Source organism: Boleophthalmus pectinirostris, unplaced genomic scaffold, assembly GCF_026225935.1.
Source record: "Boleophthalmus pectinirostris isolate CB_2022bp ecotype Guang Dong unplaced genomic scaffold, ASM2622593v1 HiC_scaffold_9, whole genome shotgun sequence".
NCBI classification, from domain to species: Eukaryota; Metazoa; Chordata; class Actinopteri; order Gobiiformes; family Gobiidae; genus Boleophthalmus; species Boleophthalmus pectinirostris.
Window position 1 is genome coordinate 18,334,439 of NW_026571541.1, and position 18,708 is coordinate 18,353,146.

The 18,708-nt window shown below is 38.7% G+C and overlaps 1 protein-coding gene across 2 annotated transcripts; it reads right to left on the reverse strand.

Moving 5' to 3' along the window:
• Positions 1–9,323: 9,323 nt before the first annotated feature.
• Positions 9,324–18,608, reverse strand: zbtb44 (zinc finger and BTB domain containing 44). 2 transcript variants are annotated; one of them, XM_020926847.2, is made up of 6 exons: positions 18,338–18,608; positions 15,759–16,842; positions 14,773–14,857; positions 14,355–14,506; positions 13,779–14,079; positions 9,324–12,515 (listed from the first exon to the last, which is right to left on the reverse strand). In XM_020926847.2, the coding sequence occupies exons 2-6, from the start codon at positions 16,807–16,809 to the stop codon at positions 12,146–12,148; spliced, it is 1,959 nt and encodes a 652-aa protein (XP_020782506.1). In that variant the 5' UTR covers positions 16,810–16,842; positions 18,338–18,608; the 3' UTR covers positions 9,324–12,145. The 2 variants fall into 2 exon arrangements, with proteins under 2 accessions (XP_020782506.1, XP_055003683.1); XM_055147708.1 differs by having other exon boundaries at positions 12,350–12,515; positions 13,996–14,079.
• Positions 18,609–18,708: the final 100 nt, after the last annotated feature.

Genomic DNA, 18,708 nt, shown 5'->3' on the forward strand with positions numbered 1-18,708 from the left:
TGACAGCTGCTTCAGAACATCGTCAAAGCTTTTCTTCTGATCCTCAATGATTTTCGTTTGGTCTGCGACCAGTTTTTTGCAAAAGCTGCATCATGGATCCTGGTTCTCGCTAGCGGACGCCTCCGTCGGCTGCATGACTTTGACCGCATGGGCTTTGGTGCTAGCATTAGCACTGGACTTAAACAGCGATTGTTGCAGATTTGTCTCCGTTGTATTTTTCTTGGGACCCATTTCGTTTAACTTCGCAGCTTGTAAGAATCGCTTACATACAGATTTTCCAAAATCTAAATAAAGAACGGTGGTGTCAGAGCTCAAAATCAGGCAGCCATTCTACTTGCTCGTTATTTATTTCTTAAGTAACTAATAAACAACTTTGAATAAATAAAAGTTCATATATTCTGAGACTTCTTGGGCCAAATACAACCGGTCTTATTACATCAGTTCATATGTCCAACGAGGATATCTGTTGAAACGATATTTGTAAACCGGTCTCCAGCAGAGCAAATTTTTCAGTATCGGCACTGATATCAAATATTAGTATTGAATCAGTGCACCCCTACACTAACTATGCTCTCTCCAGATAAATGAAATTTCACATTTCTTCAAACCTGACTTTAAAAATATTATGGTTTATCTGAATTGCATTTTTCAGCGATTCCTATAAGGTCAAGATACACTTTATATTTCACGAAAAGGAAACTTGTCTTTTGCATTTGACCGATCCTTCAGCTGTCAAAAGCAGTGGGACTCATCTCCAGATCTTGAAGCTCGGTCAGGACCACCTTAGTTTTAGGACTGTTCACGTTAGCCATGTTCTTTAGCGTATAATAATTTAATACGCTGTAATTTATGAAGAAGTGCCAGAGTTTGTATTGCCTATTAGCCTCCAGCCTTTTCCACAACCTTATATAACTCCTATTTCCACTTCACACTCTTGTAAATGTGTTGTTCCTCAAAAGTAAAATCATTTTCCAACTCTGGATTGAAGTTTTATTGGGTTTAGTCCATTTATATTTGACATTTATCTTAACTTAATTTAGCTTCAGAAACATGAGCACTAAAAATGTCCACTGCTGGCTCCAACTACAAAAATGAATTTCTTGGATCTTTTATTGGAAGAACTTCCAAAAAATAAATGAATTTCATTTGCTTTTTGATCTTTGACCAAACACATATGATTAGTCCAAATGGACAAACAAAAATGTTTGTTATGATTTAGACTCTCCAAAATACTCTAGTATGGTTAAAAAGTTCAATTATCACTTCAGTGCTATTCATTATTTTCATTATTAGGTTGCCTGTTTTGTTGCCAATCGCAAACTTATTTGGAGATCAGATTACAAGTCATTTATACCAAAACTCTGAGCTTCAAACTAGCACATAAAAAGTGTACTCAAAAAAGCATACTGTTACTTCATAACAATATTACTGCTACTACTATTACTAATAATATTATACTTGAGTACAAAGTTATACTAATTACTCAGGCAAGAGTAAAAAAGAAAAAACTCTAAAACTCTATCTGAGCTTCAAACTAGCACGTAAAAAGTGTACTCAAAAGAGAATATTGTTACTTTATAACAATATTACTGGGACTACTATTACTAATAATATTATACTTGAGTTCAAAGTTATACTAATTACTCAGGCAAGAGTAAAAAAGAAAAGTATTTAAGAGATATATACACATACACAAGAACCATTAAAAAACAAAAAAAGCTTTATATTATATAAATGATGAATGCTTCATTAAAACAGCTGAGGATATATAACTATATGTTATGAGTATTACCATGCAACACCATGTAGTTATGGCATAATTTTACTGTACCTGAAGTATTATTTAGTCTGGCGTGAATTTAAAGAGACTGCCATGATAGAGTAGTATTTCAAATATTCCTGAGAAAGAACAATATATTTAAACACTTGAAGCAATGTTCTTTTCAGGATGTGATCTATGGGGTATTTCATTGCCATAGTTTGAGTGTAATATGATGGAATTGGCAGTGTGACACGGGCTGCTGCATTCAATCCACTTTTTATTATAGATCCACTGTCATAAACTATAAATCTGTTTAAAATGCTTCTAATCTGGTTTGAAATCATACAACCTTACCTTGTCCATTTTGGCCAATACCCATGTGGACTATTCATTATTCTAATGGCCCCTGTCTCATCTGTTCAGTAACAACACAAAAAGTGCTCCTCAAACCACCAGCCAGATATCTGGGGTTAGTTACATCCAAACCAACAACCTGATACCTTGAATGAGAGGAAAATACTAGTATTACACAGACTGTAAAGAGCATTATTCAAAGTAAGATAACTTATGCTGTGACTTCATATGGATAAAAACTTGTGGGTCGAGGGGCAAATAAACATAGCACTATTTACTAACTGTTCATTTCATCATAAATTATACATTTTGTGAAGCTCAAATACAAAATTTAATTTTTCCTTCTTAACAAGGAAGCACATTCACTAATATGTATACCTCGGTAAATTCAAATTGGTTGTTTCTTTTTTCATATAATGTTGTAAAACCATTTGCACTCTGATCACAGAGATCACAGGATTTTAAAGGGTTTTCAGATTCTAGAATCACGTGATAATTTCATGGATTTCTCTATTGATTACACTGTACTTCACCATAAAATATCCAAATGATAAATTCACAAATCTTGAACCTGGTATTTTCAATTACTGACTAAAACCTGGATCTCACTATTACAACATAATTTTACATTTTAACAATATTAAGTTTAGCTGCTCCCCATCTGTATTCATTAATATTGTCCTATAGAATGCTGTGAAGTCCTCTGAAACCACAAGCGTATCTTCTTCAATTAGAACTGCACTTCATCTAAAAGCATTAAGCCTAATAGGATCTACTGCTGAGAGGAACAAGCCATAAAATCACTTCTTATAAACGTTTTCATTTATAGGCAAGTAACATTGCAGACCACATCTCATTCTACCTGGTTTTATAATGCAGAAGAAAGTTAACTACAGAGTTTATCACTGTTAAAGATATTTCTTTTTATGACTTTTTCAGACATTATAGTAGAGACACAGGCTCTCTTGACTGTTTTACCCAGTGAACTGCATGGTGTGAGGTTAAAATATTGTTTAATATCCTAGTAGTGGATAAGTACACATAGGTCTGCCATGGTAATTACTATATCAACATAGCGTTCAATATATGAAAGCTCCAACATTGGAGTCAATACGGGAGTCAATATTTATCAGGTGTACAAATTCTTTGTAAAAGTGTGGGGGTATTTTTGTTATAAGATTGGAGCCATATAGCATTGAATAAGTAACTTAATTATTGTTTCATTCTGCTTTTAATTTGCTGCAGCTCATGCCACTTAATGGTGCTGTCTATTTTAAATGGTTTACTGTGTTTATCCTGTTCTATTGTCCTTACGTCTGAGGCATCAAGTAGTTTCATTATTATCTTTTATTGCAATATGTCTCTGTAGCAATATATCATGCTTGAAAATTTGTAATTGTGGCAGACCTAAGTATACAATAACACATTAGATTTCCTTTGTTTTGTTTCCTTGCTACATTACAAATATTAGTACTTGGCATATAATAAAATGACTGCACTCGCAATATTGACAGAATATATAAAAAAAATTAGATGCTAAGATTATCCATTGTTTTAAGATTTTTTTTATTGTGTCCAAACTTAACCAGTTTTTGGTCTTGGATTTTATTCTAACAGTTAGTGAAAAGAAAGATTGCATTTTTGCTCAAATTAAACAAAACTATTTCTTAATCTGCTTTGTGACGTCATGCACAAGCCCTAGATACTTCTAAAAGCACGTCCACCTCTTACACAAGACTCAATGACCTGAGCAGAGGCCAAAATAATGTGGTCTCTGAGGAGTTTAAGGAACACACTGACTCCACAGCTGGACCAAAACTCAGTACCTGATATGTCAGCCCACACTCATACAAACTGCACAATAGAGAAAAAATGAAAAATGAGTTTCACAGTTAGAGCTACTGACGTTATAAGCTGTAAGGTGATGTCTGGCATTTAAAGATGAGGTTACTGCTCAGTGCAAGTGAATCAGCAGATACCAAGACGTCACTCACCCACATGCAGTTACAGCTATAGTATCACATTAATTAGAAACTAACCACTCAAATACTATTAAGTAATTGTATAAGGCAATAAAAATTGACTCTTTTGATCTTAAAGGCATGTGTCTTGTTTGAATAAACATTTATTAGTCTGTTTGCATCTTCAGTGCTCAAAATGCTCTGTTCCACCTTGTGATGTCTAAATAACTGAGGCTAAATATGCATTGTTTGTGTGTTAAACATGTGTGAATGAAACAAGACACAACTCCAGCTTTGATTATGATGAGGAAACAACATTACAACAGAAACCAGAACACTGCCTATAAAACAAATAGGCCTATTCAAAGGGCGGAGGGCCCCACGTACCACCAGAGACAGCCAGCGTACCAATGTTTGAGAAATTCCGATATAGTCTTTAGTTAATCAAATGCGATAAAAGTTACCAGACAGACGTACTTAATTTAATCTGAAAATCTTTCCCCCGAGTACTACAAGTCTGATAATGATTGATAATGGTTAATAAAATGGCCTACTGATTTCCAACAGCAAGACAAGACAAATGGCGTGGATAAGCAAATAAAGAAAAATTGTCTTTTGTTGCTTTTGTTTAGAAGAGCAGATTCCAGAAACATCTGCACCTTCCCAAAGAAACAGATCATAATAGATAGGTATTAAATGCTCTCGTAAAAACAGCCATTACACTTGTGTCTGGTGTCTGGATTTTGAACATTAAGGCTTTAAAATGTAACCGTAAGTGAGCATAATTGGGACTTTGTAACGACTTTAAACGATCTAACAAAATTAAAACAGCGCCTACACAAACCTAAGCTAACCATCCAAGAACTCACGAGGCCCGTCCTGCGCGTCTCTGCAGAACCATTATTAAGTGTTATTAAGTACTTACCTTGATCAGAAGAGCAATGGAAACCAACCCGATTTCAACTGTGCGCTTTGCGTCAGTCTCCGGCTGGAAAAGTCGCTGTTCGGGCGGGACTGGGAGGCCACGGCTACATGTGCGCCTCTGCAGCGCCATGCCTGCAGCGCGGTGTCCACGGTTCTCTGCGGCGATTTTTAGGTACCCGGGACTTCTGTTATACACCAGTCACACAGACACTCGGCGCGAGGTGGGTTAAGTGTCTTGCCCAAGGACACAGTAACAGTAGCAGCTATTAATCTGTGGTAGTTGGAATCGCACCACCATCCTGTGAGTCAGTGGATCTGATCGTTCTACCACTGATGTTTATGAGGGAGCGGGATTCGAACCGCCAACCTTCCTATCAGTGGACAAACACGTGAACAATATTAAGTTTTGTCAAAGCATGCAGTTGTGGCTGAACAGTCTGCTTTAAAATAAATAGACCTGGTTATGTGATTTATTTTATACCAAGGCCACTTTTATTCTTCTTTGATGAATTTATTGTAGAAAATAATTAGTATGAGGTCAAACTAAAAAAACTGTCACAATTTGCCAAATGTGCACACAGAGAACTGTGATATTAACCGATACCAGAGCAGAGAGTGACAAGAGCATCGATATCCGATGCAGCAGGATCAGGACCAGCGCTGTATAGCACGAGGTCCTCTATTATCACAAACTCTGGGTTTATCTGTGGTGCTAAGTTAAAACAGAGATCTGTGACTGGCTCTGTGCTGCTACTGTTCAGACTGTGGATCTTTTCGTGGAAATCAGGAGTCTTGAGGCACAATCTCATCCCAGAGGATTAAATAGGAAGTCAAGGTTGCTACCACACTGTACCGTGACCAGGACATGCATTATATTGACTTATTATGTAACACATTGGACTGTGCCATGGTGCTTTTGGAAAATGTGCCTCAGGACAGACAGGTAGGTAGAGTAACCTTTGGAAATATTTTGAAGTATTTTTTGAAGTAAAGGATTGGCCAACGCTTTTAAAAACAAACATATTTTATCAGACAGCCAAAAATATGAGCTCAAATTTATGGCACTGAAGATGTTGCTTCGTACAGTCTTTCTCTGTTTAAGATTTACAGGTACAGCTGGAGTCTTATATTTATAGCCTGAATAGTATCCACTACATACATGACATACATTTTGTCAGAGAGCAAGTTAAAAGTTTCCATGGAAATAGAGAACCATACTGTGGAAGATTAAAGAGCCCATATTATGCCATTTTCTGATCTATGTTCTAATGTTTCCTCATCAAAAACATTCCTGGAATTGTATTTTGTTTCATTTACACACATTTGACACACAAAACCTGCATATTTAGGGGGAATTCTCTTAAACAGAAAACACTCAACCTTGTGATGTCGTGTTGTAATACAGGGAGGACAGGGATTGCTTTTTTAAACACCTTCACTAGAATTAATTGGATAATTTTAGTCCTGGAATTGCTAATCTCTGAACTAGAGGTAAAAGGTGTTATGTTGAAAACTGCAGCTTCATGACATCACAAGGTGCAACAGAGCACCTGAGCTTTGGGGATGTAGACGTTGACTCAGATGTTGGTGAATGAAACAAAATACAACTCCAGGTATGTTTTTTATGAGGTAACAACATTCTTATATCATAATTTTGGGCAATATAGGACCTTTAAAGACAAAGAACAACATTTCCTTAGAAACAAACAAAATATAATCAACATGGTATTTTTGGTGTTTGGGTTGTAGGAATCCACCAACTGGTAGATTTAAAGAGACTTAACCTTGTCAACTGCAACTTTGTCCCAAAGGCTTTTAAATATGAGTCAGATGCAAAGAAATCCCTTTACTGTGAACAGTAATTGTTACATTTCAGAGAAAGTCAGGCCTCATGGTGGCACAGGTCATTTGGATTAATGTTTGACAGGGCAATGTTTTGAGTAAGACGATAGAGACAGAGTGAAACCAGAAGAGTAATTATCTAATCTCAGGCAGACAGCAGAAATACGACATCAATATTTAGCATGGCTCAGGAGAAGGCCAGTATGTAATAATGAGTGTTAATTAACCATGAAGAGCTGACGGGCACATGTGTCAGGGTCACTCTGGAGCTGGAGATGCCAGTGGTGTAAGATCGGATTTAATGAAAACTGAAAAGAGTCGCTTTGGTTTGGCAGGTGGGATGTTAGCATGGGCAAAAGGACAGAAGACGATCACTTATAATTTCCTGCAGCAGAGAGAGGTGGTTTCTGCCCAGGAACATATCACTTCTTTGGAGAATACACTTGTGTTGAGATTTTGCATGTGATAGCAATAGAACTTCTCATTGTATAATATTCAAATGTTCGTTTCAGATCTTACCTGGGGGGAGTGGTTGGAGTTTGCTATTCCCTCTTGAATTCTCCCAAAACATTAAGGACATCAAGAAGAGCTGCTGTGTTAAGATGGTAGTTAAAACAAGTGCTTACAAAAAAAGCGTTACTATGGAGTTACGATTATTATGGGAAATAACATCACGGTAATATATCTTTTTGAAGAGAAGCAGTTCTGATGCCACCAGAACAAGTTACAGGTCAGATCTGCGGAAAGGTAACACTGCTCATGACAATACACAAGAATAGTTTTGTGCAATATAAACACCTGTAATTGAATAAATGCAAGACAGCGACGATTAATGCCAAAAAGTGGGACATTCAAGGCATAGCAATATATGTATCAATGGAGATAAGCAGGTGCAATGTCACCAACAGAAAATTTACATAGTACAACTTAAAAGGTCCCAAAATATGCTATCTTCTGATCTGTTAGAATGTAATTTCCTCATCACAAACACACCTGACGTTGTGTTTTGTTCCATTCACACCCTACATATTTAGGCTGAGTTCTTCTCTTAAGGAGAATACACACTGTTTCACCTTGTGACTGTGTCATGTGGTAATACAAGAAGTGCTCTACTGTGTTTTAAAATCCATACACCTTCATTAGAATAATTTGGATGATTTCTGCCCTGAAACTGCCTAGCTCTACTGAACAAACTTAATTTTGCTTCTAAAATAGTTGATTATTATTGTTTAGTTCTTTTGCTTATATTATGACCAGAAAACTCACGATTATTAACTAAATATTTGCGAGTACGATGAAAATTACCAACATGATTCTCCAAAATTGAGAAAACCTGAAGGACATCTCAGACTCATCTAAAAGAACTGGATGTTCTTTGTCTGTGGTGGTGCTCTACATTGCTTAGACTGTAGTGGAAACATATTAAACCCAATTAGGCCCTAACAGCTGAGTTCTGACCGCTTTTATCACTGCTATTAGATGTTCTTGTGGCTGACAGATAGCAGAGCCGCACCAGTGGACCAAATCAGTCCTTTAGAGACAGCTTTTCAACACTGTCTGTGGCTCTTGGAAAATATGGGACTCAATGTATTCAACTTAAACCACAAAAATGACCAGTAACATTACACAGGTCTTCAGGTCAATTCTTCAAATAGAGAGTTTAATATGTAAGTATTACTTTCAGCAGATACAAAAGACCTAATGAATCTGGCTCCTTTGTGATTTGTGGAATATTCCATTGAATCCGACCTCTTCCATTGATTGGGAATGTATGACATGCGTATTAGTCATGCACTGTTTTATTTTTCCTGGCAGCGCGATCCCAGTGTAGCATTATCACTCTCCTCCTCACAAACGGCTGTATCCAGTTTGTGTAAAATCCCCCTCCAGGCTGTGCACTGACAGATAAGCCCTAAATGTAAACAAAAGCATCAACAAACTCATTTCTGACTCTGTGGTAAAAGTTTACAAGGAACAAGTTATAGTCCAATATTATGTAACTAAGCCATAATGGACACAATGCATGCAGTCTGTGGGATGGTAACTAATGGGGCCAAGAGCACTTTGCTTTATGCACACACCTGTCTCCTGTCAGGGACTGGGGGAGGGCTGAGATCTCACTGTCAGACTAAAAGTGCAACTCTGGAATAATCTACAACATCGAAAATGTATACAAAACACTGAAGGTACCAGTAAATAAATTACTATTAATTGTAATTAACTGTAATAAATTTATTCTTTGAAAAACACATTTTGACACATCTCTTCCTTATCCGTTTTCAGGCTGTGATGCTGTGAAAAATTTAGAATTTAACTACAACACTGAAGTGGCTTTTGAATTTTGTACAGGGCAATAACCTATGAAAAATTAAATATTTTATTCTAAATGAGTTCATATCCTGATTGAACCTTAAGTCTTATAGAGTTGATAACATGTCTACTCTTTATTAAATAATCTGTTTATAAAAATCACAACTATATTGAGACTTAAGTCTTTTATTTACATATTATACTTTTACAAAACATGTCTTTATCAGTAACAACAGGACAGCAAAGCCAGAACACTATAGTAAAGATTAAGAACAACCATAAACTCCCATATACAGAGTGGTCTGGTCAGAACAGCCAGCTGTGATGTACATATCTGTAGTTATAACATTCAACACCAAACAGAATCTTCAATATACGGCCTGCAACTCTATCCGGGCTCTTCTATTGAGATACAGAACCAATGACGCATTTGCCTCAGAGCAGGTAGTTATCAGGTGGCCAACAGTATATGCTTTGTAGTATGATTGTTTTGTACACTGCAGACAGTCACAAGTGAAGACAACCAAGGCCCCTGTACTATTCACATTAACAAGAATATCCAAAGATGCCATAAAACAGCAACCAGAATACAAAAGTCACCAAAAATAGATATTGTTTTATGTAATTAAAGTGGGCTACCATCTTTTATATTTTTATGTGGACTGAAAAACGTATACAACATCAAGTGTACATTAAAGGCATGTCCCAGACAGGATCAATATTGTTTAAAACATTGCACATACAGAAAAGAGGTGGCATGCTGGACACTGAAGTTTGGGTTAATGAAGATTCTTTAACGAAGAAAACTTTGACCAAAACATTGCAAACTGAAGACATGCTCTCCACTGCACACAACTACAGTATATGGACATGCAACAACCAAATCAACACAAAAGCTGAATAAACCCAGTCACTTGGTCTAAAAGACTGTTTCACAGATCACACATGGGTTTGTAATTCACCTCAGTCACATTTGAAACAAAATACATTCTTCTTTTTATAAGACATTTTACTATATATATATCGAAGACCAAAAAGTGACTTCAAAAACAACACCTGTCCATTTATTGCACACCAGTGGTTCACAAAAATATTTTGGGCACTTTTGCGTTTCATCAAACAGCAGCATTTCATTGTAAAAAGTTGTTTTAAAACAGACAACAGATGAGAAGAATGACGTACAAATGGAAAATTAAACTTTTAAAATTTAGATGGTGTGCAACTCGAGTTTCAGGTCCATGTACTAAGGCTAGTCTCTGAACTGCACCACATCTTACAGTGTTGTAGGGTCAGTGCACCCTTTGAATAGTGTGGACCACTTGGTTTGATTATCTCTTTTATTTTACATGTGCAATACTGATTGCCTCGGCAAATCCCATCAAGAAAACATTTGGTCCTTCAGGTAAAAGCTTGATTAGTGCCCAGCAAATGGGCAAATGGCACAACTATGGAAAGATCGGCTGGCACAGGGTGACACAAGTGCATTTGAATCTTACAGATTTTACTGGTCAGTGTGTTTTTGACACTTCATTACAGCAATAATTTACATTCAACTCTTTGTATCAAAGTCTAAAATTCTGCTGTAGCAGAGAGGGAGAAAACAAAGACTACTGTTCACGACATAGGCACGATAACTGCGGCCATTTTGGCACTGAACTTAGTTTGACAGAAAGAGCTTGAACAGAACAAACGGCTCATAATGTTATAATCATGTTATTGACTCACAGTACTAGCATTCACACCACTGCTTCAGAAGCATTACAAATACAAACATTACCAAGCAAACAATAATATGGGCCATATAATGGCCTACTATCTACTAGCATCTGCTACTGCTACCACTGCAGATGCACGACTGGACTTCAGTCATGATTTGTTAAAACAAAGAAAATCAAATAGTCTTTCTACAAATTATTTAGACAAAAAAGATGATTGGAACTGCTGAAAAATAAAGGGCATGGCTTAAAGATAGAAATCTTAGCATTTTACAAGCATTATGCTACATTAAATATTTTGTGAGGAGCACATTTGGGTGAAATGTCATTCTTTGCTATTTTTCCTCTAATATAAAACACACCAACAGCAGTGACATTACAATCATAACTGTTTTAGATTTAGCAACATGAATGTTGACGCTAGAAAGATGAAAAATACTGCAACATGATGAATACTCTGTCCTTATAGGTTCAAGTTTTTAACATTTACATACTACTGATAAAAGATATGCACATACACACATCTGACAAATCATACTTCACAACACACAGCATTCAAAGAGTAAACTACAGTACAAGCTATTGCAGTATAGATATTATAGACATGTAACAGTTTGCCTATAGAGATGGCACTGAAGGAATAACATGGTCTCAGCCCAAACAGACAAGCGTCACCACAAACACGGGATCCCTACAGCTCAGCCTGTCTCTGGCAGCCATCTCCCCTCACTCTTAATTAAATGATGCAGGCACTTTCCAAAAATTTGGATTTTTAAGCCACCAAGAAAACAGGTAAGAAAAATACTGCATTCACGTCATATGGGAAAGCATCAATAACCTTTACAAAATCGCTTCCAAATTACAGCAAAAATCTTTATAGAGCTTGGGATTGTATCCTCCCATCTCTAGGAATTTTCAGTTAGCCTAATGTTAAACCAATGGAGATTTTAAGATGCTAAATGCTAAGCGTTCATTCAAAAGTATTTTAACAATATAGTGTGATTAAAGTATGTACCAGTAGTGACCCATCAGCTTATTGGGTTGTTCCATGGCTCCTATCCAGAGCGCTATACTTCACATACAAACTAAAAGGGAAAAGAAATGATTTGCAGTTGTATTTGAATGCATGATGTGTTCAAAGATTAAAGGAAAATATGTTTATGGCATATTCTTGGTGGTCTCACATGCTTTCAACATGTGACAAACATCCCAACAATTCTTTCTGTCCGTAGAACCATATTCCCACATGACATGCGCACAGAAATAGAAGACTTGAATCACTCGATGGTAATGGGGGCCAGCTCCTTTGCCTGGTCGGGCTGATTTTCCTCAAGCCCGGGGGAACAGTCACCCACACTGTGCTCAGTTTTCACCTCTTCCGTCATGTCCTCTGTGTCACCGGCGGCCATCTTGGGGCTGGATGGAGCTTCCAGCTGGTCTGCGGGCTCCGGAGAGAGGAAGCCTGAGGAGCTCTCGCAGTGGTGGGTGGAGGAGGAGACCTGTGAGATGACGGGCAGGTGCACTGAGGAGGACGGGGCGTTCACAGAGCTGCCGGGGTACGGGACGGGGACAGGGGGGTCGTACTGCACTCCCAGCACTTCCTCCTCCTCCTGCACCTGGCTCAGGTAGTCGGGCACGAGGAAATCACTGCAAACAGGAGCACAGGTTTCAGCCCAGGAAGGAATTGTTTGAATAAAATGCCTCAAAATACAAATGAGATATAAAAAGAAAAACAACTTTTTTTACTGCACTTTTACTGCTACTTTTTTGTGTGTGTTATAATAGGTGTACTGTCTAACTTATTCACTGGAGGGTCAACCACTTTCCCAACCTGGAATATTCCATATTATGGCATTATCTACTTTCATGTAGACAAGTAGATCATATAGATGATAGTTACCCTACTAGACCAAGTTGTAGGTCATAGACGTGGAGGGGTGACTCCGCTCACAGCAGGAATGCCAATTTTGTCAAGGTATTAATGAGCTATATAAACACCTGTAATGTCATACTGTGAAATATTCCAAAGAAATTGAAGGACACCTCCATGGTTACAGACATTTAGACAGACTTTTACCTTTACTGTCTTGAAGACAATGGCATAAAGTTGCTATTAAAGAGAAATTTGGTTTGATAAATGTACAACATAATATATGTAATATAACAAACTGGAATGATTGTGATCATAAATCCACAATAAAAAAGTTGTTGATGTTTGAAATTCAAATTGGTCTTTTCCATGAGCAGCAGTTATTAAACAGTGAGAACAAAGGCTTCTATAATAAATAGATGAGGATGACTCTCATGTGGACGAGAGTGCAGCCTGATCTGTGCAAATCAGCATTTTCTAAAAAAAGCCCAGTGTCGTTAACATGTCTCTTTATGTGAGGGCTGTGGATCGGACCAAGAGACGGAGTGGACTGCCAGAGAATTTTCCACACTGTTATGATCTCAGGCAGAGACCTTCTACTATAAAACTTTTGAGGAGTCAATGGCCCATTTGAGTCCTCCGACCTGTGAGGGCTTGAGTTGATTAAGAAGTGGAAAAGTCTGGGAAAGAAAAACACACTTCCACTTCATAAAGACACTGTGTTCTGGCTTTCACGAGCAAAACAACCCTCTAATTGGTTCTGAAATATCTCTTACAAAAAACTAACACACATTGATATTTATATAGTATAAAAACATGTGAGTTTCAAATTTGATTCTCAGTTGTCATTTGTATTCTTAAAAAAGAAACAAAACAAAATGTATATTTCTTATAATATATGAGAAGTAGAGTATATTTAAGTGGACCTAATTGTCACACTTCCTCACTCCAGAAAATGTCTTTATTTTTCATCTTAAACTGTTTAGATTTCCAGGTGAGATCTGAGTGAACAATGGGGTCAGTACCCACAGACTCCTCACCTGCTCTGGAAGTAGTTTGCTAGCTCGGAGGCTTCATGGTTCAGACTCCTCAGGTGTACAATTAAATTGCCAGAGTTGGTGAACATGGCGCCGCATGTTTTGCACTCGTAAATCCGTGGCTTGCGGATTATGTGTCGGGAGACCCTCATGTGGTGCTTATATTCACCGAAGGACGTGAATGTGGCGCTACAAATCTGGCACCGGAAACAGCGTTTACCTTCGTGCTTCAGTCGATGCATCTTTAGGGAGTAGGCCCGTGTGAACTTTTTCCCACAGCGGTCACACTGGAAAGGTTTAATGCCTGGAGGAAGCAGACATTGAATGATTTAGCTGCACTGTAATTTAGCATCTCAGATATATATATAACATACATAACTATCACCATGGATGCACTGTTTCCTAGAATCACCTAAGCTATATACAAAGTGCAGCAAAGGACATCCCCATGTCATATTTTTACATTCATAAGTTCCCCTGCAGCAGCAGTTTAGAAATCCATCATTTCAAAGGTTGCAGCAAAATGATCTTCATTAAACTAAATATTCCAAATACAAAGTGTATTTAATTTCTACCTACCGGAATGTATGAGCATGTGCTGCTTAAGGTTTTGTATCCGAGTGAATCGGACTCCACACGTGGGACACTGAAAAGGCCTGTCAGGACCATTAGTACCAGGTCTGGCTGAGGGACTGATATAAAGGTGATATGGATACTGAATACCCTCCAGCCTGGAAGACACAGGAGCAACATGGAGATTTTAGAGCATTTCATATCAAACAAGCTTCAACAAATGCACAACTCAACTTTCTCTGCGTCAGTTAAACCATAATTGATTTAAAGCTACAGTTACAGGTCATCAAGTTTATTATAATTGTGATGGTGCCTTTGGCATAGCTTGTGAATTTATAATGGTAATAGATGTGACGCACTTGCTGTATGTGGTTTATGTTTATATCTTTTTATTGCTTTGCTGCAAGTTATAACACAACTGCACCTTTCATCGTCCTCATTGTGTCCTCCAGCATTTGAGGCGCCCTGCAGTGATGGCAGAGCCTCTGACACGCCCTCGTCCATGGAGCCTGTAAAGGACGAAAAAGTACAGTCTCAACAAAATGCTGTTGTGCTGGAAGGGGGCTACACAAATACAGTCTATTAGGACTAAGTCCATTTTCAAGGAAACTATTTAACTTGCTTCATGTGTTTAGGAAAAAATGAGTGATGTTTCCATGTTTGTGTTTATGGCAGGGGATAGAATGCTTTTAAGCTGCATTTAGGGCCTCTACAATAAAAGTTTCCATCTCAGGCTCTTTAGGCAGGGTTAGGCTCAGAGGAAAAGAATGGTTTTCCAGCACAGTCAGATTGCTGCTGTGACAAATCTGGAGCCAGGTAGAATACCAGATCTGCCCAATATGATTAAAAGTAGGTCTTTTGACCCTTAAGGGTCACAAATAACTCTTAAAGGTGCACAATGTCATTTTTGTGATGGAGGATCTGTCATCTGCTTGTTTCCCTGCAGATGTCATTGGTTTTCCTGGAATGTCATTATACTTATCTATCTTACAAACTGTATATTCAACTGCAAGTGTTATTATTGCAATAAAAGACCTTTACACACATGACATACTGTAAAACATTACAGGCAAAATAATAACATCTCCATGGAGAAAAGCAGGAGGTGGACGCTCAGCCAGAAGTTTCACAGTGCACCTACAGCAGTGCTTTTCTTCTCTCTTCGCTTTTAATGCAAATGTTATGATGATTACTGTTTTATGTTTTGATTTGTTGTATTGTGATTTTTTCTTATTCTGTAAAGCACTTTAAATTACTTTATATAAATAAAGTTGCCTGGCGTTTTAGGGGGTATTTTAAGTAATTTTATGTAATTCTTTATGGTACTCATCTTAAACTGTTTAGATTTCCAGGTGAGATCTGAGTGAACAATATCAGTATGAGAATTGTGTTAAGGTAACAGATTCTCACCAATAGAGGAGGACTGTGGGCTGATGAGGAGCTCCTCTTGGACCTGCTCACTGCCTGGGACGGTCTGCTGGTCACTCAGTGAGCTCTGGGAGGCACTGACCGCCTGTGAAGCCTCCTGCACCTCTTCATCACTCAGACGCTCCACCTTCACCCTCACGTCATCCTCCTCCGCAGCCACAGGGGGCGATACTGCCTTGGAGCTCTCACAGGACAGGAAGTCACTGAGACGGCGACCCACTACCTCAGAGGTTCCTGCAGCTCCCTGGTCTAAACAGCGGGGGCTTTCTGACAGTTTGTTTTTTTCTGAGTGGAACCTGCGGTCGATCCCGAACGGAAAAGTCCATGGAAAGGCCAAAGAGGACTCTACGGGCTGGGCGGCACTGTCTGAGAAAGAGGGTGATGGGTTTGTAATCTGAGGAGATGTGGCCACCATTTGTGTAGTGCATTTAAGTGGGCTTTCAGGTGATGCCATGGTCACAAAGGTCTTGCGTTTTCGCCGTGATTCTCGACACACCGGTACATTCCTCTCCATTACGCTGCAGTCTGAAGATACAGGTGACACACTGCCATCTAGTGGAGTGAGCGTGCAGTGAGAGGAGGCGCTCTCTGGGATGGATTCGTGCTGCTTATCTGTACCAAGGCTGTTGTTGCTGCTCGGGCCCCACAGAATACTGGACTTCATGAACTCTGAGCATGTACTCGCCACGGCGAACATCTGCATGTAGCTCGCAGCAGCTAGCACGTCAATAATGTTCTCTGTGCTGATGGAGAGAGTGGAGGTATAGGCATACTCCAGGAGCGGAGCAAAGCCACTGACTGTGACGTGATGAAGATCTAATACAAACTTGTCCTCCTCCTCCGAGCGCCCCACCAGTTTGGAGCGGAAGAAGTCACTGCAGCAGGCCAGGACCACCTTGTGAGCGAGGAAGAGCTTGTCCTGAACCCGGATGGTGACGTCACATAAGTGCCCCTCGCTGCGCAGAGCATTGAGTTTATCCAGCATCTCCTGACTGTGCGAGGCCGAGGTGTGGGTGAAGGTCTTGGCCCCCATGCTGCAGTCAGGATAGAACAGGGAAAAAGAGAGCTGTGAAGACAAAGAAATCAAATAAATAAGACAACAAAAAGCTTTTAAGAAATAAAACAGCTACAGAATGATGCCGGATGAGTTTTGTAATCTGCTTAACATATTGTTGCAGTTATTTTCAACAGCAGATATTATTTTCATTATTCTAAAGGGTGACATTCATATAAACATGTGAGTCATATTGGAATAGAACATAATGCTACAGTTAAATAGTACCTATAAAAATGTAACCTTGGTTTTATTAGATTCAGTAATACTAAGTGCAGCTTTATTTTGTTCCAGTAAACAAAACATCTCGAATATCAACAACAGAATTATGCATAATTGAAAACATGTCTGTTAGTATTTTTTATTCCTTATTAAATCAATCTGTCATGAAAATATTATTTCTATATTATTATGTGTAAAATATTTTAATAATACTGAGAGTTCTCAATTAAATAGTTATATTCTTGTGTTTCATGTTGTAGACAGACTGGTGCAGGTGAAGACGTGCAGTTGGATGGAGTGAACCAAGGACAAAATGCCAAGTTATGTAAGGCCAATCAAAGCAGATGTACAGAGATAGAGTCCAGATCTGAGGAGAGGCCAGTGCACTACAGGATGCTCAGCAGCTGTCTGTGAGACATGTGGATTCTCTGAGGCATGAGATTTTCCATCAAACAAAGGCTGAAGTGAAGGGGCTCGCGCGGGGAGAGCTGCACATAGAGCAAAGGAAAACACTCCAGGCAGTGTCCATGCTGCGTTATAAGCCTGAGCTGTGGAAGACTGCAACACTATTAGGGCTAATGAGAAGAGTCTTTTAAAGCAACATCTCTCATGTCAGAGACAGCCTTTCATATATCATGTCATATGTACTGACGGCTACTTTGGGATATTAATCTATTCTACATTCTAGCACCTACATTAAGTCAATCATTATTTTGTAGATTATTTCCCCAAATAACAATCACAAAAAGGGCCTATATGGTCTTTTAGTTTGATGTTCATGTATTCCAAATACAGGTCCATATTTTCTACACATCCTTGATTCCCATGATTATAGCATGAACCTATCAAATTATTACTATTACTATAACCTTTGGGGAGTGTTACAAGATTCTATTTATTCAAGTGTACTCTTGAAACTACACACAGGTTACAATGTAAGATCAAACCCCTCTCCTCATCCATATCTACTATTGTTCTACTTAGAAAAAACAGGATTTTGTCAAACGATATATAACATTGTGACTGATGGTGTTTTTACATGTGTGTGAAAAAGAAATGTGTGGTTATGGCTGTCTTTTATTTTGAACTTACATTTCCGTATAACTTTGGCAACCTTGACGCACCAAATGACGCACATAGCTAATACCGTTAGCCAGCAGCCTGTGGCCTCAACTTACACTGCACTACTCTTTAATGGCCATTTTCCGTCGTCAGTCTCGTGACAATAACAAAACCTGTTCAAAGTATACAGACGGGTGTTAATAGCTTAAACATAGACGTGTACCTTCCGCGGTCCGGCCCGTACAGACGGAGGGGCCTGGGGATGCTGAGCCGACACAAAGCAGCGGTAGTCGGAGACAGCTCCGCGCCGTGCCGCCGTCCTGTGCGTTTTGGCCACTTGTCAGCCTTCCAGCCGTCACACGCCACCACCGAACCAACACTCGCATGAATTCAGTTCACATTACGCGGGCATTAAGCGGTGTAAATATGCTGTCTCCATCCCTTTGTGCTCCCGTTGTCTCTGCGCCGTATATCCCCACAATGCAACGCGCATCTCCAACTGTACTTTACTGTAACAGGAAGTTCAAAAACATAATATCCTTTTGTCAGTGTAAATGATGAAGTTCACTCAAGTTTACTCGGCAGAGACAAATG

Excerpts from the sequence above, each read along its gene's own strand:
- zbtb44 (XM_020926847.2), bottom strand. The coding sequence starts at position 16,809 with ATGGGGGCCAAGACCTTCACCCACACCTCGGCCTCGCACAGTCAGGAG. Across the intron at positions 14,858-15,758 it reads CCCACAGTCCTCCTCTATTG|GCTCCATGGACGAGGGCGTG; the intron begins GTGAGAATCTGT and ends CGTCCTTTACAG. Across the intron at positions 14,080-14,354 it reads GCACATGCTCATACATTCCG|GCATTAAACCTTTCCAGTGT; the intron begins GTAGGTAGAAAT and ends TGCTTCCTCCAG.